Source organism: Dermacentor albipictus, chromosome 1, assembly GCF_038994185.2.
Source record: "Dermacentor albipictus isolate Rhodes 1998 colony chromosome 1, USDA_Dalb.pri_finalv2, whole genome shotgun sequence".
NCBI lineage: Eukaryota > Metazoa > Arthropoda > Arachnida > Ixodida > Ixodidae > Dermacentor > Dermacentor albipictus.
Genome location: NC_091821.1, coordinates 406,684,763 through 406,705,985, shown reverse-complemented (window position 1 = coordinate 406,705,985; position 21,223 = coordinate 406,684,763). Strand labels below are relative to the sequence as shown.

At 46.2% G+C, this 21,223-nt stretch overlaps 1 protein-coding gene across 1 annotated transcript in view; it reads left to right on the top strand.

Moving 5' to 3' along the window:
- The window catches only part of LOC139054696 (hemocytin-like), a 131,276-nt gene that overhangs the window by 37,053 nt on the left and 73,000 nt on the right, over nucleotides 1–21,223 (top strand). The window contains exons 19-32 of the mRNA XM_070532144.1: nucleotides 629–903; nucleotides 1,877–2,007; nucleotides 2,377–2,683; nucleotides 3,477–3,829; nucleotides 4,892–4,966; nucleotides 5,524–6,081; nucleotides 7,376–7,408; nucleotides 8,389–8,463; nucleotides 10,449–10,526; nucleotides 11,513–11,590; nucleotides 13,215–13,356; nucleotides 15,456–15,652; nucleotides 17,097–17,278; nucleotides 18,957–19,155. Coding sequence (XP_070388245.1) covers nucleotides 629–903; nucleotides 1,877–2,007; nucleotides 2,377–2,683; nucleotides 3,477–3,829; nucleotides 4,892–4,966; nucleotides 5,524–6,081; nucleotides 7,376–7,408; nucleotides 8,389–8,463; nucleotides 10,449–10,526; nucleotides 11,513–11,590; nucleotides 13,215–13,356; nucleotides 15,456–15,652; nucleotides 17,097–17,278; nucleotides 18,957–19,155 — 2,683 coding nt within the window. The remainder of the gene's footprint in view (nucleotides 1–628; nucleotides 904–1,876; nucleotides 2,008–2,376; nucleotides 2,684–3,476; nucleotides 3,830–4,891; nucleotides 4,967–5,523; nucleotides 6,082–7,375; nucleotides 7,409–8,388; nucleotides 8,464–10,448; nucleotides 10,527–11,512; nucleotides 11,591–13,214; nucleotides 13,357–15,455; nucleotides 15,653–17,096; nucleotides 17,279–18,956; nucleotides 19,156–21,223) is intronic.

Here is a 21,223-nt window from a genome sequence, read left to right as displayed (position 1 = left end):
AAGTTTATCGTGAAGGCCCGTAGACCGCAGGAATCTTAGTAACGCGAATAAGACCTTCTGCGCAGATGTTTTTTGGGAGCACTCGCCTAGAGATTTTAGTTCTGATAGTGGACGATTGTCCAATTGGTCCATCACTCTGCGCATCACTTGCCTCTGGACACTATAGCGCGGGCAGACACGGATAGTGTGTGCGAGCGTCTCTTCACAGCTGCACGTGTTGCACGTGGGGCTGTTGGTCATTTCAATAAGGAAGGCATAAGAGTTGGTAAATGCAACTCCTAGCCATAGACGGCACAGCATAGTCCTTTCACCTCGTGGCAACCGACAAAATACTGCAGGCCACTTATGGGTGGCCCAAGTGGACTGGGCGGAAAAGGCCAAGCAGGCGCAGGGCCTTACTTGAGCCCTAACCCTCAGCCACGTCCCTCTTTACCGTTCCCCCTTTCAATAAAGTTTATCACCACCACCACCAAGTAGGAGTGGGTGTAACTCAAAGAAGTGTTTAGCGCATCAAACTATGTACAGATAATTTCTTAAGTCATATATTCCTCTAGATGGCGGATTCAGCCTGCTTGTTGAACGGGGCGCACGTAAGCCTCTTTCGACCGCTTGTCGCCTTTCGTGGCAGGTTAAAGGACTGTGCGGCAACTTCGACGGCGACCAGGCCAACGACTTCCAGACGCCCTCCGGCGGCGTCGCGGAAGGTGACGCCCGCGTCTTTGGAGACGCCTGGAAGCTGCAGGAGGCGTGTCGCAACAACATCTCGTTCACTGGTGACGGCCACGAGGTGTGCGAGCACAGGCCGCATCGCACCGTTTGGGCAACGCAACGCTGCGAGGTGCTCAGGTCCCCTCTGTTCGAGCCTTGCCACATGGAAGTGGACGTCGAACCTTACTTCGAGAGGTACGTCGGATGCAGCCTTTCTTCTTTCTTTTTGTGTCTGTTCTTGAGGAAACATTGGCGAGCTTAGTGGCAGTTTACATAGTAGTAAGTATATATGTAGCAGGCAAGTTAGACTGGTAGTATAGGCAGGAAATTTTTACGGATGAGGCTCTCTTGCCCTGTTACCGAGGCACGTCACCAAACGTCCTAAAAAAAGTCTACAAGGCTGCATTACACTTCCTTGTCAGGAAGGGTTTTTGTGAGCAGGCAGGTTCAAGTTGACTGCTAAACAAAGACGAGAGGGGATGGCCGACCCCCCAATGTTTTCTCTTGCAGCCCCCCCCCCCCCCTCCCTCCTTCTTATCCCTCGCTTCCGCCATATGCCAGGGGGCTTTCGTACACTCTCAATTAATATAGAGAATCGTGTTCTTCCAAAACCGAAATATCCTGGCGTCACCTTTTGTACTAAAACCCCTAGCTGAGCACTTGCGCTCGGTAGCCCTGTTGACGTAAACTGAAACAGAAAAGTTGAAAGCAATTGAGTCGCGTCGTAAATATAGCTGAATGGCTAAATATTGGGGAAAATTTGGTACGCAACCTCTTGAAAGCGCTAACGCATAAATAAATGTGATCCCAACGTTTTTCTTAGGAACGAAACCAGCCTCTTATACGTACCACTGAGAAATCCTTAAGGGTTTCCTGCAACTTCATACTACTCTTTTACGGACGGCCGTTTTTTCCCTACTCATGCACCCCTAATCAAATCGCGATGCATTGTTCTAACAGCGGGATTTATTTTGCCAAAGTCCCGCAAAGGAGACAACCCCTGTATGTCCAGGGCAAACTAAAACGACACTTGTCGTTCATTGATGGATGCCTTTATTCAACAGTGATATTGTGTCCGTATGAACTGTGTAATTTACGCGCTTCACATTTTGCTGGTCCTGCTCCTCCCCCTCTACCCCGTTCGACGCCGGTCTCGCTCGATTTTCAGGTGCGTGCAAGACGTGTGCGGCTGCGATTCGGGCGGCGACTGCGAGTGCCTGTGCACCAACATCGCGGCCTACGCCCACGAATGCAGCGCGCAGGGCATCCACATCAAGTGGCGGTCGCAGTCGCTTTGCCGTGAGTGACCGCAGATTCGAATGGCTCACTTCTTGGTTCCTCACTTCACGTCTTGCTTCCTTGTTGAATCCTCCTGAATTCGCCTTTCGAGTAATTAAAAACGAAGCTACCACCACTGATATCGAATGATTTGATGTCGACTTACTATATGAACTGTCATTAATAACACATTAGGCATAGAGTGTGCGTACGTGAGGCTCCGGTGGTCCAATTTTTTCGTGTATTTTATGATTAATACGCATTGTACTTCTTTATAGTAGCACGTGTTACAATATATCTCTCGAAGCCACATAAGCAAGTTCACAAGCTGTCCTATATGTAAGTGGCCGAGTAAGGAACGTCGCCGGGTTTTTCCCCTTTGTCTGACAGCCATCCAGTGCGACGCCGAGTGTTCCGAGTACGACGCGTGCATATCCGGGTGCCCGCCGAGGACTTGCGAAACGCTGGGATCCTCTCTCGGGGAGGATAAGGCAGTGTGCGACAACAGCACGGCGCCCTGCATCGAGGGCTGCCGGCCCAAACCTTGCTTCGAGGGCTTCGTTTACGACAACGAGCGCGACATGAACTGCGTGCGCGAGGAGCAGTGTCGGGTGCCTTGCAAGGAGATCAACGGCCGCGTCTACCTCGAAGGGGAGCGCATCGAGGACGCCAGAATAGCGGAGCCCTGCGAGTCCTGGTAGGTCGAACATACATGGCCGTGTGTAGATGCGCGCGCGTGTGTGTGGTAGGTGCGTGTGCGAGGGAAATCTGACACTGAAACCTAAATTAACAGGGTGAATTAGTAGGGAGAGGGAGAAAACTTACTAAGAGCAAATGTGGAGGCATTGTCTTGACTCTCTGGCCTTGAACATAGACTCCATCAAAGTACAACATGCACTTGCTCTTGATCTTGGATAGGGCCTGAAACGCGTCTATGTTTGGGATTGCTTGTTCATGCATAGGATGATGACGCTGTTCTTCTTTCCACACTAAAGGGGTTGTGAACACACCGAAGTGAAACCTGAAAATATTTCCCTGACTTTCTTCTTCAATATCTGTGATACAGTTGTTTATCTTTTATTTTTCAATTTCAATGTGTCTGTAAGAGAGGTGGGCGTTCCGGGCGATTCCGGCTAATTCTTTTAGCTCAGCCAAGCGATATGCGTAGCAAACATTATACGGCTCAATAAAGGAAAAAGAAGTAATAATACTCGCAAAATTAAATGTAAATGAAACTGGGAAGACACTTGCGCGCACCTCACAGCAAGTTAAAAAACATACAATTTATGCAGCATGTGCTGAAGGCTTGTTATAGAAATGAGCATGAATTTGAAACTGGTCGTCTAGTTCATGTACGAACAGTCTGCAGCACTATATGTCCAGTGCAAGATACTCCACAATGTTCGGCGCTGCTGTTAGATAAGAGCGGCCACTACACGCGCACGTGCGGTACGGGACTAACTGGGCCGTCTTGCGTGCGTGCACCGCAGCTTCTGCCGTCGGGGCAGCATTGTCTGCACGGGCCACCCGTGCCCAAACACGGAGCCGCCCGCAGCCGTCGGCTGCACCGCGAGCGGCTGGACGCCGTGGCTGAACCCGGCGGCGAAGGCGTCCGGGGACTTCGCCCTGCTGGCCGACGCCGACTTCGCCTCCGCGTACGGCGCGTACTGCGGCGCGGCGCACGTCGTCGACATCGAGTGCCGCGTCTCGGCCACCGGACAGGACCTGCTGGGCGCCGGACAGATGGCCAGCTGCGAGCTTCCGCGAGGCCTGTCCTGCTACCACCGGTACCAGGCGGGCGGCGCGTGCCTCGACTACGAGGTGCGGCTGCTGTGCGACTGCGGTGAGTATATAGCGCACCGTCAGGCGGCACTGCGTTCCTTCTGCCACATTCTCTTACGATGGACGGCGGTCGTGGACCTTCCGATCCGACGGAACGGCGGCAGATCTTCTCGCTAGTTCCCGCCATAAATGAGTAATATAGACAGATTTTCCATAGGGCCACCACTCTGCCTTCTACATCAACCCCTTTCACCGTCAATGATCGGCTGTTTTTCCGTAACCGTAAGCTAGACAAATGATTATCATCATCGTAGTCATCATCAATGCATTATTATTATTATTATTATTATTATTATTATTATTATTATTATTATTATTATTTAGGTACTGCATGATGAAGGCCTCTCCCATCGATCTCGAGTAACCCCTGCCTTGCGCCAGCCGACACCATCCTGTTCCTGCAAATTTCCTAATTAGAGTACACTAGCTAGTTCATTGTAATGCTTGACTAAGCTTAATTAAGCTTCAACTACACTTCCCTTCCTTGGCAGCCATTCTGTAACTCTAGAGAGGCTGCCAAGGAAAGGTGAGCGCAGTGGAGTAATGGCGCGGGGGAACGGAAGGCGTGGAGCAGAGGTAAAGAATCGAGTTTTTTCAAGGTCAGAAGTTCGAATACTCCTTCAGGACACTACATTTTTTAGGCTTAAAGTGGTGCCTGAAATCAGCAAAAATAAAAGAAATTGCGCTAATACAGTGGCTGTCCTAGTCGCTGTGGTAGTCCAGGTGAAAGCAAATTGGGAAGGCCCACTAAGTTTCAAAAACACTCTTCCTCACAAGAATAGTAATTCGCCTCCCTGGTGCAGTATCTGGCCCCTACCTGCCTCATGAAAGAGTCTAGACAAATGAGGTATATAGCTTCAAGTGGGCTTACGGTGGAAATTGGTCGCAACCATAGTAATTTAAGCATTGAAAACGCTTTTTCTTGCTCCCTTCTTTGTCTAGAGTTGGGCGATTATTAATTTTTCTCACTCTTGTCAATCCTTCTGTTACTATTTCCTAGTCGAATATGCGTTGGGTACGGCATTTCGATGCTTCAATGACGAACGTTTCATACACTCTGCAGAGTATACCAGCACTTCTCCATCCGTTACGGAAGGCGAGCCATCGACCAAAGAGCCAACGACATATGTCGTCACAGGTGAGGGAATGATTCAGACGTTCGTGATAATTATGGTCTTCTGTTGGCGCACAGGCTTTGATAAATGTGTCGTTGTCGTAGAGGCCGTGGCAGAGATTATATGCTCAAACTTCTTTTATTTTTCTTCAGTTGGTTTTCCATGTCGATGTCATTCTTGCGCGGCGGAATAAAAACAGAAGGATGCGTAGACTGAAACGCCTAGACACAAGCAAAGCTGCGTTTCTTCTACTTACTCGTCCACTCTTTCGCGCTCCACACCGATGACACCGTAGAACTCACTAAGCTATCTATGTTGCTGCATGGCGTTCTAATCTTTCTATCTTCCGTTCCCCAATGCAGGGTAAGCAGACCGGATTTCAATTCTGGTTAACCTCCCTGCCTTTACCTTTCTTTTCGTCTATCTCTTTCCCTTTCAGCGTGGGGCTCAACATTTGTAGGACTATGAAAGGGTGTAAAAGCGGGAGGAACCTAATATGTGTATGACCTTCAAGTCCTAATTCAGCTAGGTATAGACGATATTGTGATAAAAGGAACGCTTGCTCTTCTTTTCTTTAAAGATTCTTCGACGGCGACCGCTAAGCCGACTACGTCGACGGCAGAAACTACGTCTGAGGAGGAGTGCTCGGAATGCGGGGATGGAGAGACCAGCGCGACTACCGCATCTTTCAGTACCACTCCGTCGACTGGTGTCACTTCACCCACGTATTCGACGACGACGACTTCAACCGAAACCAAACAACCCACCGACTACGTCCGCGACGCGACGCCCACCCCGGGAGAAACTACCGAACGGCCGGTTGTCACCAAGCCCGGGCCTCCGTCTCCTGGCTGCGTCTCCCACTGGACGGAGTTCTACAACATCGACAGTCCGGACATCGACGAGGGCGACGTGGAGTCGCTGGATGACATCAGGGAGCTCTTCCCCGTCTGTGACGGGCTCCCCATTACAGACGTGGACTGCAGGGCGAACATCGGGGACAACATGACCGACTACCGCAACACGGGAGACGTCGCAGTCAAGTGCTCGAAGGGCACCGGCCTGGTGTGCCTCAACTGGCTGCAGCCTCGGGGAAGGAAGTGCCACGACTACGCCGTCAGATTCTTCTGCAAATGCGGTACGGTGTCAGATTGCGCTTATATAGAGCGTGATCGTCTGAGAAGGGAAAAAAAAAGAAATTGTGGCGGGAATCATGCCTGATGACTATCTGAAAGGGATGCGACAGCAATTTAGCATTACGCCGCTTCATGATATGATTCATAACCTTGTGGATGTGGTGTTCAGGCAAGTCCGATGCGTCTCGGATGATTCACTGCCCATGGCAGTGAACAGGGTATTATGTATGATAAAGAATGATAAGTGTACTTCAAATATAGAGCAGCTTTTGCGAATACGTGATAAAAACAACACCATTTCATGCGATGGGTATTAAGTATTGGGTTTAATTTACATCACGAGAGACGGTATTTTATATTTTGTAATGATGCTTTTAATGTTACACTTGGTGAAGTAAGAGAGTAAGGTTACAACACAACTTCTTTTGCGGCAATATTTGCTGAGAATTCGTAAAGCGCATGTGTCACCCGTCAATTTCCTGGCTCGAGCCAAACTAATGATCAGAATTTGGCCTTTCTTATTTTAGGCTGGTACCGTTTTCCGCGCGTTCTTTAATACATTTGTATTATGCCGGTGATTTAGGGGAATTACGTTGATTTAAAGGCCTACTAGGGAGGGCAAGGGGGGTGGGAGCCAGCGATCAAGTTTCACAATACAAGAAGCTGACGTTCAGTTGTCGGAGTCACACCGGGCTCGAAATCGGTAGAGCTAGGCGGAGAAGTGATCTCGTGTTTAAAAGTGCTACGGGCCAAGTTTGCATGAAATGCCACAGCCGCACAGGGTGCTTATTAGAGCTCCCTGAATCGGCAAGCACGACACAAAGAACGGGCTGTGTGGCGCCGTTTAGCTGTAGCTCGTCGTCTCTTATTCGAGGAGATCCGAGACAAGTTCGCGACTATATTCAGTGGGCACGCTTCACCGGTGAGTGGAGAAAAGCACTGCGCCAATATCCGTCCTTTCGTCTGTCCACTTTGAATGAAACACGATAACGTTTATTTACGGTGAAACTATTGGCTCCCTCTGCCGCATTATTGCGACGAGCTATTGCTGAGCGCTGGCGGAATGTGAGGAAGGCAACACGATGTGATGCGCTACTGTCGCGATCATACCAGCTCAGATATAGCCGTGACGAAGAATATTTATAACTGCATCTATAACAAATCACGGTGACACCTCCATCGAGCAATATAGCTTTACTGCACATCACCTATAGTCAGAGCTTAATGTGCTTGGATTCTTAGTTTCTAGCAGCGTCAGGCAAATGAAATTTAACGCACGTTTTGTTTTATCTGCAGATGTGGAATATGAAGTCACAACGGGTGCTCAGGGTAAGCCTGATTCCTTGACCTTTCATCCTAAACTTTCCTTTTAATTTTTCATCTTCAGGAACGATGTCTGCTCTGCGAGTATCTCTTTCAAGGACCTTTCTTTAGTCTGGAGTTGTTTTCGCAACGCAAGGGTAATAATAAAATTATGGCATCGATTGCTGCCACAACCTACCAATAGGAGGCACAAAACAAACTGAGGCCGATCTTTTCAATGACATAGGTGTAATTCTGTTAAATGGCATTGCAGAACAGGAAGGTATAGCAGACTAGCTTTCACGATATGTGTAAATATAAAACATTGAGAAAGAGTGAAAGGCGAATTAGCTGGGAAATGCAGAAATGTTAACTGAAAGAGAGACTAAAAATCGTCAGTGCACTGTAGTTGTTTAGCAGAAACGGTCCGATGAAAAGCGCCGACGATGAGCGAACAGTGAAAGCTAGGAGCAACCCTTTCTTCGAGTCATAGTAGTCCCGCACAGCTGGCAGCTAGGTGTGTCGTTTACGAATCCCTGTCTTCTTTTTATCGTGATTGCCGACAGACCCATTTGAATAGGTGTAATCTCGTTAACTGCGCTATATTCATTGTGCAAGGAACGTCGGTCTCAACAGCGCTGCTTAGAACCGTCCGCTGTCGAACGGTATGGTTGTGGTAAAGTGGTTTGAACGTTAATCAATGCGAACATTGTTATTGAAAATACAGTAAATTGCGCTTACGTGGAACTCACAGTGGGTTGAAAGTTTGTTGCTTTTGACCAAACTTTCGTTTATTCAAAATATGTGGCATTGTTCGTTTTATTACTATTCCAGAAGCGTGAAGTATATTGAACGAGGAATTTTAGCATGCTGAGTTAGCCGGAAAAGGATCTAATTTTATGATACCCGTGAAACCACATATGTTTCTTTTATATTACGATGGGTATTTTCTTCTCAGTTATGTTTGATGTTTCACTTATGAACACTTTATGCCGCTTGCTGCGCAGAATTCACCGTCACTACTCCGTTCGTGACGGAAAGCAAGCCGCTGACTGAGGAGCCCACGACGTATTTCCTTACAGGTGAAGAATGATTTTAGTTTCTCTATATAGCAGTCAGTGGTCGATACAGCAAGCAGGATGCCTAGAAGATTATTGTTGTTTACTTTATGGCAGTATATAAGATGACTCGAGTGATTGTATTTGTCTACCTTCTTGTCGGTTTCGACAATTGAAGAGCTGCGGAAAAATTATAAAGCAGATGAAAGATCATGTGTGCAGCCGGAGTACTCAAGGCTGATGACCACGTAGTGCGCGATACATGAACAGATTCTACAGAGCGCTCTGTATGCGGTTGTTCATACCTGTGGTCGGTTTACTAAGGAACTGCCAGGAACTCTTGGTCATGTCGATGAAATCCAGACACGTTGTCAGATCGAGTTGCTGTGTCTATCTGCCCAATGTGATCTTGCGCGTAGATTTATTCTTAAGGTCGCGCGTGCTGGCAAGCTCTCCGATCTTAATGTTTACACGCAGGACAGCGCACAGAACACTGACGGGCGCTGAGACACACGCAGAGTTGTGTCTCCTATTTGCAGGCCGTCTTCTTCGATTGCCTTCTTAATACCAAAAGCGATCCGCAAGATCATGGAGCAATTAAAATTTCTCTGTTCTCTCGCTTCTTAGATATCACACACAATTTAATGCTACTGCCACACGCCACAGAAGGTAATCGAGGTATAGAAGCACCAACAACGTAAACAACCACCTGGTGCTTTTTTTTTCTTTTCGCAATAAATGGTGAGCTTATAACTGGGCTTCATAGTTGTGCAGACTGTTCCACGCTCTTTGGAGACGCCATATAAACGAGTAAAAGCCTAAGGTGTAGCATGGAACGTTCTTGAGGGGCCTTCCACCATAGCGGGGCATTGCAAATAAGTAGGCGCGGTGTCAATATCCTGTGGCGACGATCACGTCTGTAAGTTATTACACCAATATACGCCACGAAATCAGCTAAAAATTTGAAGGAAAGCCCGTACCCCCTCCTTCCCAGAAGAACTTGTTTCCCCGCCGGCAGGGATGACGTCACAGCTCGCTCCTCCACGTCACACGCACCGATTGCAGCGCACGAGTAACTAGCTAGCAAGAACGAGGACAACAAGGGGATTCCCGTGAAACGCAGATTGCGCAATACCGCCACAGGAATTGCGCAGATCAGAAAGAAAAGAGGGGATACAGGCAGATAAAGAGAAATAAAGGAAATGGAGGGTCATGGAACAAACTTTACGTGTGATTGAATATAGAATAAAACAATGGGAGCATGTCGCTCGTGGGCGCCGGTAGGCGCAGTTGAAACGAGCCTCAGCCGCCAGAAGGGTAGCTCTCCTTTTCGCATCGTCGTCTCGCTACGTTTCCCTTGCCAATGACTCCGTCTTTACTAAACCCTTTTTGGGAAAATGCCTGTCATGCAACGCTCCCTGCTTTTAGTGCGCTAAAGCTTTTTGTCAGGGCCTGCCGAGGCGCCCTTTAAGGCTGCAATATCTTTGAAACGGCTGGCATGACCTGAAAGCGGCGGTGCTGGCCTGCCCCGGTATCTCTCAGCAGATGACGACTTATTCGGTCGACGATTTATCCTAATAACACATGACCAGAATGAAGCAGAATTCGAAGCACTTTTTTGAAGAGGTTGGCGCTATACTAATTTCCATATCAAGCACAGCGAGCGCGCAATTAGGTTGGTTCTATTAGTGCGAATCCCACTTAATATAGTGGCATGTAAATCTCCGCAACTCGTTAGAGGTATCTCACAATCAAGACAAGCAACTAATTACTTTGCGTATCGCAACTTGTTTCCTTTATCGACATGTGAGCTTTTCCGTTTTTATCCATTCGCGTATAGAACGTGGAAATTTTGAAGCCCGCCGAGTTATTACCGCATAATTTTACAGCTTCGACTATGCAAAGTGCCGAGTGCAAAGCTACAGAGCACAGCAGAACACGCATTTAAGCTTTTATTGGAACTTCCAGGCATTTTCTTGTGTGCTAAGTTATCAAAGAACTTATTCCAGATCATACGGACACCAACGCCCCGTCTGTCACTCCAGGTAGCCCATTGACGGAAACGACGGGGACATATTCTTCTGCAGGTAAACCGCCCGCCATCTTTTTTTTTGCATTTTGAATCAAGTGGTTAGTCTAATGAAAGTTCCTCCCGCCGCAAATACAGAGCACACTCTGAAAGCAGTGGAGTGTTGGCGGATCTATTATGCGTAGAGAGATTGGCGGAATATATTTTTAAAGATACGTGATGCACAGGAGACAATGGCGCCTTTAGGCGGCTCAGGATACGCCTTTTCACATAAAACAAATATGTACTAAATATAAAACAACAACCGAGGACTGACTAAAAGAAAGGTAAAAGAACGAAAAAGACAGACAGTCAGGTGGCGTGAATGTACTGAAACAGTTCACAATACAAATCGCGTATAAACGTATAGGAAACTAAAGTCATTTCAGTGATGAAACAGGTCACACAAAACACAATAAAAAGTAAAGTCAGCCGACATAAAATAAAGATAAATCACAACAGAGGCCACATAAGACACTTTACATGTGTCTTATTGCTTTTATAAACGTTATAATTTAATTACTTTTATAAACTTTCGCGCTAGGTGTCCATTTTTAATTGTTGTCATAACACACACTAGAACGAAAAGTCAACTCTCACAGATACACTAAATACGAAAAAAAAAACAAAGTCAGGCCACAAAAACTTCTATGAATTTGGGCACAGAACAGACTATAAGCGCTAATCGATAAATTCCGGTAATATCACTCCTCTCCAGAAATCACATATGCAATGACAATTTTTGTTAAAAGGAAGAAATTTTTGGCCGACGCTCTGTACGACCACAATTTACCTGAGTTAGCTCAATACATGAAAACTTCCACGTTCCTCAATCAAGTACGTTTATGAATACATTTAGAGAATAAATGATTGAGGCGAACAATTACTCTCATAGAAAAGGTTGCCGTCGACCCCTTTTTTTCTTAAAGTGTGCTGCTTTAGTTCGCTAGCTGTGCTGCAAAGACGAATAATATGTATTGAGTTTTTTTTAATCGCCTCTTGCAGGTCACACGGATGTTGCCACCACTTCACCGTTTACATCTGAAGGCAAACCGTCAACAGAAACAACGTACTTCACCACAGGTGTGATGACTAATTCTCGACTGGTGCTTCCAGATAGAGGGAGAGAGAGAGAGAAGGCATAAGGTAAAGGCAGGGAAGTTAACCAGGCTAAGCCCGATAGGCTACCCTGCACTGGGGGAGAGGGGAAAGTGTTAAATCTAACTTATTTGCGCAGGGCCAGCCTCGGAGATAAATCTAGTGTGCTAGGTGCGATGCATTGTCATTCGTTATAAAAGCTTGCAACAGAAGCGATGCCGGCTGTGCTACCGTATCTCGAATTCACTGCTTATAGCGGAGCAGTAGAGAATATATGCTCCATTTCTTTCTTTTTTTTGAAGCGACAGTGTTTACGCGAGCTGGGCCGCACCTGTCGTCAATTAGACACAATATATGAGATTAGATAACAGATAGAGTTCGATGTATCGTAGTATCAGTGTATGTTTCCGCCGACCACAGTGAGTGGGACACTACTGTGCCTGTTGTTACTTTCGCCTCAAGGCACGAGATCACCGGCTATGCAATGTTTTATATTCTTTATGGAGAAAGAGAGAGAGAGAGAGAGAGTAAACTTTATAGAGAGGAGCACACGAGCGTAGGTAGCTCTTCCGCTGTGCAGTGGGTGATCCCCTCAGTCCAGGAGTCCATCGACCTTAGCTGCCCTTCTCTCTCGGTTGACCAGGTTGAGCTGGTCCGTCGAGTCGTAGCTGGACAGCGCTGCCTCCCCTTGCCGTGTGGTGGGGCGTGTTATTGGTGTGAGCTGTGGTGTGCTAGCGCAAGCCCATGCCATGTGGTAAAGCGTTGCGCATTGATCGCAGTGTGGGTATTTATAGGAATACAGCGCAGGGTGTATGGCGTAGTAGAGACTCAAATGTGGATATGTGTTTGTTTGGAGTTTTCGCCATATTACGGCTTCCTCTCGCGTCAGAGCATTATGAGGTGGCGGTAGTGTTCTTCGTGAAAGGCGATAGTGTTGTACGATGTGCGTGTGGGTTAGTGGTACAGGATCAGGGTGGAACCGCTCGGCGTGCCCCTCTCGCGGCTCCCCGGTGTGAATGCGCTCGGCCGTAGGCATGTGCCTGCTGATTGCCGCACAAGGACGGGTTCCCCGGAGTCCACACGATTTGTACGTATGGCGAGAGCTGCTGCGCTCCAATCAGAATACGACGTGCGGCTCTGGAAATCTTGGCCCTGGAAAAATTTCTGCCTGCCGTATGAGAACTATGACGCACTCCCAGTTCGGTCTCGCCATGATGGCTAACGCTATCGCTAGTTCCTCTGCAGCGCTCACTCTGGAAAGCGACAACGCTTATATTTCGGTCTCGTGGTTGCCGGCTATGCTGGTGACAAATGAGGTGCTTCTTGCGGTGCTGGCCGTGTCTATACGTACAAGACAGTGTTATAGCCTTCCCTAAAAGCCCTGTATGGTCACTTCCACAGGGACGTCTGTTACTACCCAGGTTCGCTTGGGCTTCTGTAATTTCCGTACCACCGAACCAGACCTCTTGTTACGCCATGTTACCGACGTTATTTACGAAATTAAACCGGTCGTTTACAGCGTGATTATTAAAGCGTAAATATTTACGGTGTAAGTGCGGCGGTGACAACTCTCATTGCGAATGCATTGCGGTCGCAACGTGGTTTGCAGGGGCCACCTCGTACACTGCAACAGAAGGGGTTCCTCCGATCCCGGATTCAACGTGCTTTCCCGGGTGGTCCCCCTACATTGACATGGATAAACCCGACACAGAAGACGGGGATTTCGAGTTTGTACATTCATTGGAGAAAAGGTAGGATTTCTTTCTATTCACTCGCTTGACGGAACATTTTCGCCAGGCCTTCACAATGTGAACGCGCATACGCCACATTGCTTTTGTATTAACAAGCTAATTATAATGTCAAATGTTTTACTACGGACAGGTGCATGTTGCAATTGCTGAGGACAGACGTGCTGTTGTTGAATGCAAGCCAAACAGTCTAACTCAGAACACTCGTGCATAAGAGTTGAGATTATTTGGCGTGGTTTAGAGTTGAAGTAATATTTGGCTGTAGGAGACTAACTCCAATTTTTAATTCTCTTTTAATTTTTACGGAACGCGCAGGGGCTGTTATTAGACAAACGCCAAACCAAGATGGAAAAATAATTGTTGCATCTGAGAGAACAAGATAAATTATATTAATTGCTGGAAATTTCATTCTAATTTAGGCCGTCAGATTCGCCTCAAATACGTCCAATATCCCCCACAGGCAAATAAAGGACAAAGCAAGCACAAATTTTCCAGCCCAGCAACTCGGTGCCACATTATATAGCACTATTCAGTTTCGTAACAATATTAAAAAGAAGGATTTCTTGAAATATGCATGAGAACGTTTTAATTGGGAGGTTTAATTTTCTTGACCATAACGTGCAACCCCCAATGAAAAATATTGCATGCCCCGTATTTATATTTACATGTGATCATATACGATTATAAACATGGGGCTTTAAACACGGTACATATAAGTTTTTAGAGCGCAGCTCTTAGGCGCCCGTTCCCGAGTTGAGCGTCGACGTCCCTCGGCGTAACCGCGCGAACATGCTCGTGCCCCTGCTCACTCGTTCGTAGTCGTCTTCTTCTACAGCTGGCTCCGATGCCGCTCATCATGCCAGCGTTCCCATACCGCTTCTCCCTCTGCGAAGGCGCTGACGGCATTGACCCACTGCCAGTCGGTGCGGTGCTTTCGGTATCAGATTCCTTGCCTCAATATATCGCGGAATGAAAAGAAGAAAAAAAGCACGTATGCAGCTGCGCTCAAATTTCGTATTAGGGAGTATCGTAATTGTCGGACGCTTAAGGATACATAACCACTGTGGCGGCGCAGTGACTTTGACATTGCACTGCCAAATCCTAGATTGCGGAATCAAATTCTTGCCGCGGGGGCTGCTTATTGAGGGGCGTCGAAATGCAAGAAACGCCGGTGTACTATGCATTGAATGTACGTTAAAGAGCGTCCTAGTGTGAAAATTAATCCAGAGTGCCCCAATACGACGTGCCTCGTAATAAAACCGTGGTGTTGGCACGTAAAACCTCAGAAACAAACATGCATAAAAAGATAACGGTGCAATTTTTCGATGCGATAGCATTATAGGTGGACATCGCCCACTTTGCAGCTATCTGTCTGAAGGAAAAATATGGATCGATCCCGAAGGCAACGCAGCCTAACACAGCGTCGCAAAGCGCAGTCGCTGTCACGAGTGGAGAATGCGTGCGATCGTGGCCCAATGGTTGGGATGCGTTGCTGGAAGGCCGGGGTTCGATCTGACCATCAGTCACCTTGGAGGTATCAAACAGAAAACTCGAGGTGTGTTGAGCGTGGGCGAGCGCTCAACATATCTCAAGATTGTAAGAGATTGGAGGTATAGAAACGTCACTTTGATAAGTGACACTGTGCAAGGTCGCCCATGCATGACGCCATGACACGCGCGCGCGTTCAGCTGTAGAGACGTCACAATCGTCACATTCTATGCATGCTGTCTTAGAAAGTTAGTAGTGCAATTATGGCCCGATTTCCTTTTTCTTATTCACCAATGGTTAACCGGGATCTAAGCTAGACGTTGTCACTGTATGCGTAATTGGCAGGCTGCTGCCTTGGGGATCCGTGTGCGGTGTCGCCAATCGTTTTTTCACTTCTATGCATTCTTCTGGTGCACCTCTCAAGCACGGCATTTCGACAAAGCCTAGCCGATCTGAACATTCTTTTTCAGTATCTCTTCAATGATGTTTGCATCAAAACCAATGTACTCTCGTATAAATTAAGGGACGCACGCACGTGCTGATCGTTCCCGGTTCAATCAATGTTGAAAAGTCAAAATTACAGACGCGACATGTGCGTCCTTCACCGTGTACAGGGCTTGCCGTGTTGAGGATATGAAGGCCATCCAGTGCAAGGCCGTCCGAAATGATACCGGGGAATTGATCGACTGGTTCGAGTCCGGCGACAAAGGTGTCACGTGTCTCAAGGAGAAGGGGCTGCTGTGCTTCAACAACGACCAAGACGAAGGGAGGGTGTGCCACAACTACAAGATACGCGTATTCTGCGTCTGCAGTAAGTGCTTCGTAAAGCCTAACGTTGGCTGAGTTGTTTTGGTCGTTTAAAGGTGATGCCAGAGCGCTCTGCTGGTTGTGTAGAATGAGGCTGAAAATGTATTGCGTAGACAAAATGTTTTAGCAGCATCATTCCGGCTTCGTCATCACTATGGCAACTTATACTTTTCACGATGAAGCTTCGTTGCTTTCTTAAGCGATGTTTCGAGCTTCGCAGAAGCGTTTGCCTGAATGAACAGAAAAAAGGAATATTTGACGAATGTGCCTATTTAACGGAATTAGTGATATTACTTGGGATTTGCGCTACAGTTAACTATAAAGAATCGTATTCAATTAGAGGGTCTAGCAATAATTAAGCTCGCAAGCGCACTACTATTTGAAACTTTTCACTTAACGCAAAGAGTGATCCGTAAACAACTGAAATGCAGCCGTCTCTTGACAAAGCGATCTTTACGGTGAAATCGACGTGCAGATACTTTCCTTTTTATTGCTACGAAAGTCAGTCAAATGCAACTTTTGATAACTTCCAAAATAATTTATTGAGTGAACATTCAGCGCATTTTTTCTACATGATCTCCCCCACGCTCATTACAAATTTCCAGCGCTTGCAAAGTGCCTGGGTTTCCTATGAAGAAAGGTAATTGGTTTGAAGGCGCTGCAAGTCATTCATCGATTGGCGTACGCGTACGTCTGATGATGATGATGATGATGATGATGATGATGATGATGATCCTCTATCATGGCTCGTAACCACTACAGCGGATAGACCACGAATCGGGCAGCAGCGGACAAATAAAGAAAATATTTATTTTTGAAATACGTCATCAGATCGAGCTTGTTACCTTTTTTTACTTCTTTGCGTGTCAAGAATCTAGTTACAGAAGTTAATACTGCCCATGTCTAATAATGAGAGCACGCAGAAAACGAAGACGAACGCGTAGATACCACACTTCGTTTGTAGCTACATTTACATCTGCAGCTACATCTACATCATTTGTAGTGCCGCTGTTATTAGCAATGAACCAATACCAGCTTGCCCTGCTTTCTGTCTTCTAAATATTATTATTTTTTGTACGTCTCAAGTGGGGTGGCCATATTTACACTGAGACATTGACGATGCTTATTCAGCTGAAGGCTGAAATAACGTAATATATATATATATATATATATATATATATATATATATATATATATATATATATATATATACACACGCTACTGAAAATAATTTTGCCAACTCATAGGTCAGTGGCCATGAAAATTTGAAAGTTTATAACAAGTTCAAGGTTTTCATTTCACTGGCCCTCGTGTTTCATTTCGCCGCACCCGATATTTAAAAGTATCTCGCAGCGTAACACTTCAAGACATTTACATTATCTCTGGTGAAACGAGTCCTCCCTCGGGTCTTCCTTTGTGAGCTTCCACTGTGCCTATTGCTCGCCCAGCTCCGAGTGGTGACCAGACTGCCTTCACGTTGCCTCCCACCACGGCCGGTCCACCGGCAATTACTGAGGAGCCGCCGCCCAAGGACGAAGGCCCGTGTGGCTGGACGGAGTGGATGGACGCCGACGACCCCCGAACTTCCCCCGAAGACATGGGTGACTTTGAGATTCTCGAGGAACTCAGGGTGAGTTCTTACACATGAATTCTACATCATTTGCACATTACTGGACTTGTAATGCGCTCACCCTGCCCTGTTAAAATTGGGCCGATCGCGGAGACAGGGAATAAAAGCTGGGTCGATCTCGTAGACATTCTAATCAAAGGTGGTGTGACCTGGTTCGCCGATCCTGATACCAGCTAGCAATGGGTCTTTTCGCAATCGGGAGGTGTAGGAAAGGGGTGTGTTTCGATGCGCGCACACCTTCGAAAATTTTTACACCTCCCCCCCTTCCCCTACTCCTCTCCGGCTCATGCTGATGACATGGGGCAGGGAAGGAGGGGGGATTACAAGCAAAAAAACAAAACAAAACTGGCAACTTTATTTCTCTTAATCACAGAAAGTTTTCCAGAAATGTTGCTTGAGTGAAATATGGCTGCCATTGTTCAGCTAATATAGGAAATATTGGCAGCACATCGATTTGTCTAATCTTCACTTGTGGCTTCTTACGTTCTTGTGGCTTTACTTATTATGTTTTAAAGATCTTTCTAAATTGCATATATTTCTAAAGTCGTATATTTCAGAACGTGCGAAGGTATTAAATCTCAGCACACACGTATGCTCACTGCGAATCCTTGCATATATAGCGCAATATTTTGTTGAGGATAATGAAATCTCAGTCTCAAAGCCGTACGTATGAAGTCAGAAAGGACGAAGTTTAGGCAAAGATCAGGTACTCCCTCATTCCTACGCTAGCAGAACCACCATGTGGTTTGTAACGTGAGCCGATACTGAAGGCAGCGCGAAGTCACAACATCCAGAGGCCTCACAGCGTTAACGAATAATAGAGCCAGCCAGCAACTGTTCCCAGCAGCCTATCTCGCCTGGTATACCAGGAAGCTATCGCTTGACTTGGACAACCATCATTTGATTGCTTCTACCAATATTTTTTCCTTCTCATTATTTTATTGGCTTGTCTGCAAGTATACAAACTCTTTACTTGTGCCAATAAGATAGAAAGTTGGGCGATTTGGTGGAACTGGATATTGTAACAGCGCTAACAAAAGACACACGAAGACGAAGGTGGCCAAAGGTGGAAAGGTGCTGGCTATATTATCCAGCCTTCGATTGCACTATCACAGAAGGAACTGGCGCTGTTGTACGAAACGTAATAATGGAGACAAGATATATATATATATATATATATATATATATATATATATATATATATATATATATATATATATATATATATATATATATATATATATATATATATATATATATATATATATCACGATGGACAAATTAAATGGAGTGTCTCCATCTTTACCTTTCGTACAACAACGCCAGTCCTTTCTGCGATAGTGTAATCGCAGGCTGGATAATATAGCCAGCACCTTTCCCCCTTTGGCCACCTTCGTCTTCGTGTGCCTTCTGTTAGCGCTGTTACAATATGCAGTTCCACCAGCTCGCCTAACTGTCCATCTCATTGGCACAATTAAAGAGTGCATGCATGCATATATATATATATATATATATATATATATATATATATATATATATATATATATATATATATATATATATATATATATATATATATATATATATAGCCCCATTGTGTGTCTTCCGTTTGCGGTGTTACATGTAGCTTTGCAATTGTTGGTTTATTCCCTCTGTGCTCCACGCGGTATCTCGGCAGGATCGGTACAACTCGTGCGCACCCGGCCACGTCGAGAAAGTTGAGTGCCGCGTCAAATCCACTGGCCTAGACTGGACGCAGAGCGGGCAGAGTTCTCTGTCGTGCGACACGACAATCGGTTTCCGCTGCTACAACAAGTTCCAGGTCACCGAATGCGAAGACTACGAGGTGCGGCTCTTCTGTGCCTGTCAAAAGTCAGGTAAGCGGCGAGGTCGACTGAGTGTTTCTCATCTTGCTCACCGCATTGTAATGCCGTTGTATGAAATGAAATCAAAATAGCGGCTATCAGACATCTAAGTTCAACCAAACGTTAGCACATTTCTTGATATGTTTTTGTTAATTTGAAACATGTCTTTCGGCGTACGTTTCACTGCGTTTTCTGCACTGATGCTGCCCATGCACATTATTTTTACATTTATGTCTAATCGTTTCCTGCGCCCCAGTATAAAATAGCAAGCTATATGTCCTGTTCCAGTTAGAGTATCTGAATTTTCAGCTTACTGTCTCACTTGGGTGTACGTGAATTTCCTGGGTACCCTATCGAATATGGTTTGTTAAAAAAGCAACTGAATGTTTCTTCTGACATCCTTGTATGCTAATATAACCGCACCATGTTTCAAATCATTCTTTAAATCATACTTGGAAGCGTTATTTTGACATTTTCGTTTTATGTCGCATTCATTCAGCATTTGCTGCTTGTTATGGCGTCTTCTATAGTACCCGACATTTCTAATTTCATTCAAACGAACTAGGCATCCAGGGCAGACTGTCGTTTTACCATTATTGATGCGAAAGAATCAAGTGTACCACTGAGTGAAAATGCCGGCGGCGTCTGTAGCAGCAATACGGCACTTAAATTCTCATTGGCTGCGACGCCACGTCACGAGCGCGCCTCGACGGAGCAGAGAGAGTGAGACGGCTCAACTGCTTGGGCGCTAGCGAGAGGGGAGAGGGAAGCGCCGCGACGCCACGTCACCGGCGCCCCTCGATGGAGCTGATACGGCGACGCGGTGTCGTGCGGCGAGACGGGCGGTCGTCGGCGAGACAGTCGCGTGACGCGCGACCCTGGCCCACGACAGCCCACTCGACCCACGACTCGCTCTCGGAAGCCGGCGCTCAGTCCGAGTGTGTCACTCTCTCTCCACCCCACTGGGATGGATGGATGGCTGTTATGAGCGTCCCTTTTGGAACGGGGAGGTGGGTTGCGCCGGCAAGCTTATTATACTGCCTAATGTACTGCGTAGGTAAAAAAAAGAAAAAAAGAGACAAAGAAAACGCACGATGAATTCCCATAACCAAATTTTCTGACCCAACATTGTGAACTTTGTTTTTGTACATTTCCGTTTCTTTTTCTTCCACCAATCTTCTGGGCTTAGCTTCTGTGCGCGCATCCTACCGACCGCATGCTGCGTTGGCCCCGCAGGCAGCTGCTGCTGCTTGCCGGCTCGGGCAGCACGTACCGCTATGGTGCATTACTCGCAATGCAAAACTCGGAGCATAGTTCACTAGCGTTCAATTGGATATGAAATGTTTTCGCATTCACATCTCATAAGAAGTGGTTAGGCGTCCTGGTCTTTTTTTTTTTTTTACATACGCGTGCAAATATATTGATTTTAGATATACGATGATCGGGCTTTTCTTTATTTAGTTTTGTGTATACGTTGCATATACGAACAGCAAAATCTCAGTGCCCGAGCCCAAGAAGATGGTCACAGGCGGTGGCTTAAGGTATTAGTTAATTAACAAATTTTAATTAATTAATTAATTAATTAATTGTTAATTAATTAATAATTAATTAATTTCGCGTCGCCGGGGCTATTGCAGGAATGTGGAAGAGTACGTTTTAATTGTACACAAAAAATTCCTCAATGTCATTGAACAAAACTTCAGATCATTTTAACGTTGTATAGTTAAAGAAGAAAAAAAAAAAACCTGTGTTTATGCTTGTCGCTTCCAAGCATGTGCCATGTATGTGCCAAGGAGCACGGCTGAAAACCGTCGTGGAATTTTAATTCTTTTCTTTTTTCCTTCTTCACTTTTCTCTCACATTTCCTTACTCGGTTCCGCCTTCACCAATTCAAGGTAGCCAACCGAACAGAACTTCTGTTTACCGTCTCTGTCTTTTCTTACCTTTATTTATTTCTATTTATTATAGCGAGTGCTTTCTGTTAGCTTGCAACGCCTTATGTGCCACCGTACTGGACCCATCTAAGGGCACCAACATTTTCTTCCAATTCATGTAAATAAGAGACAGGGAGAGCAAAAAA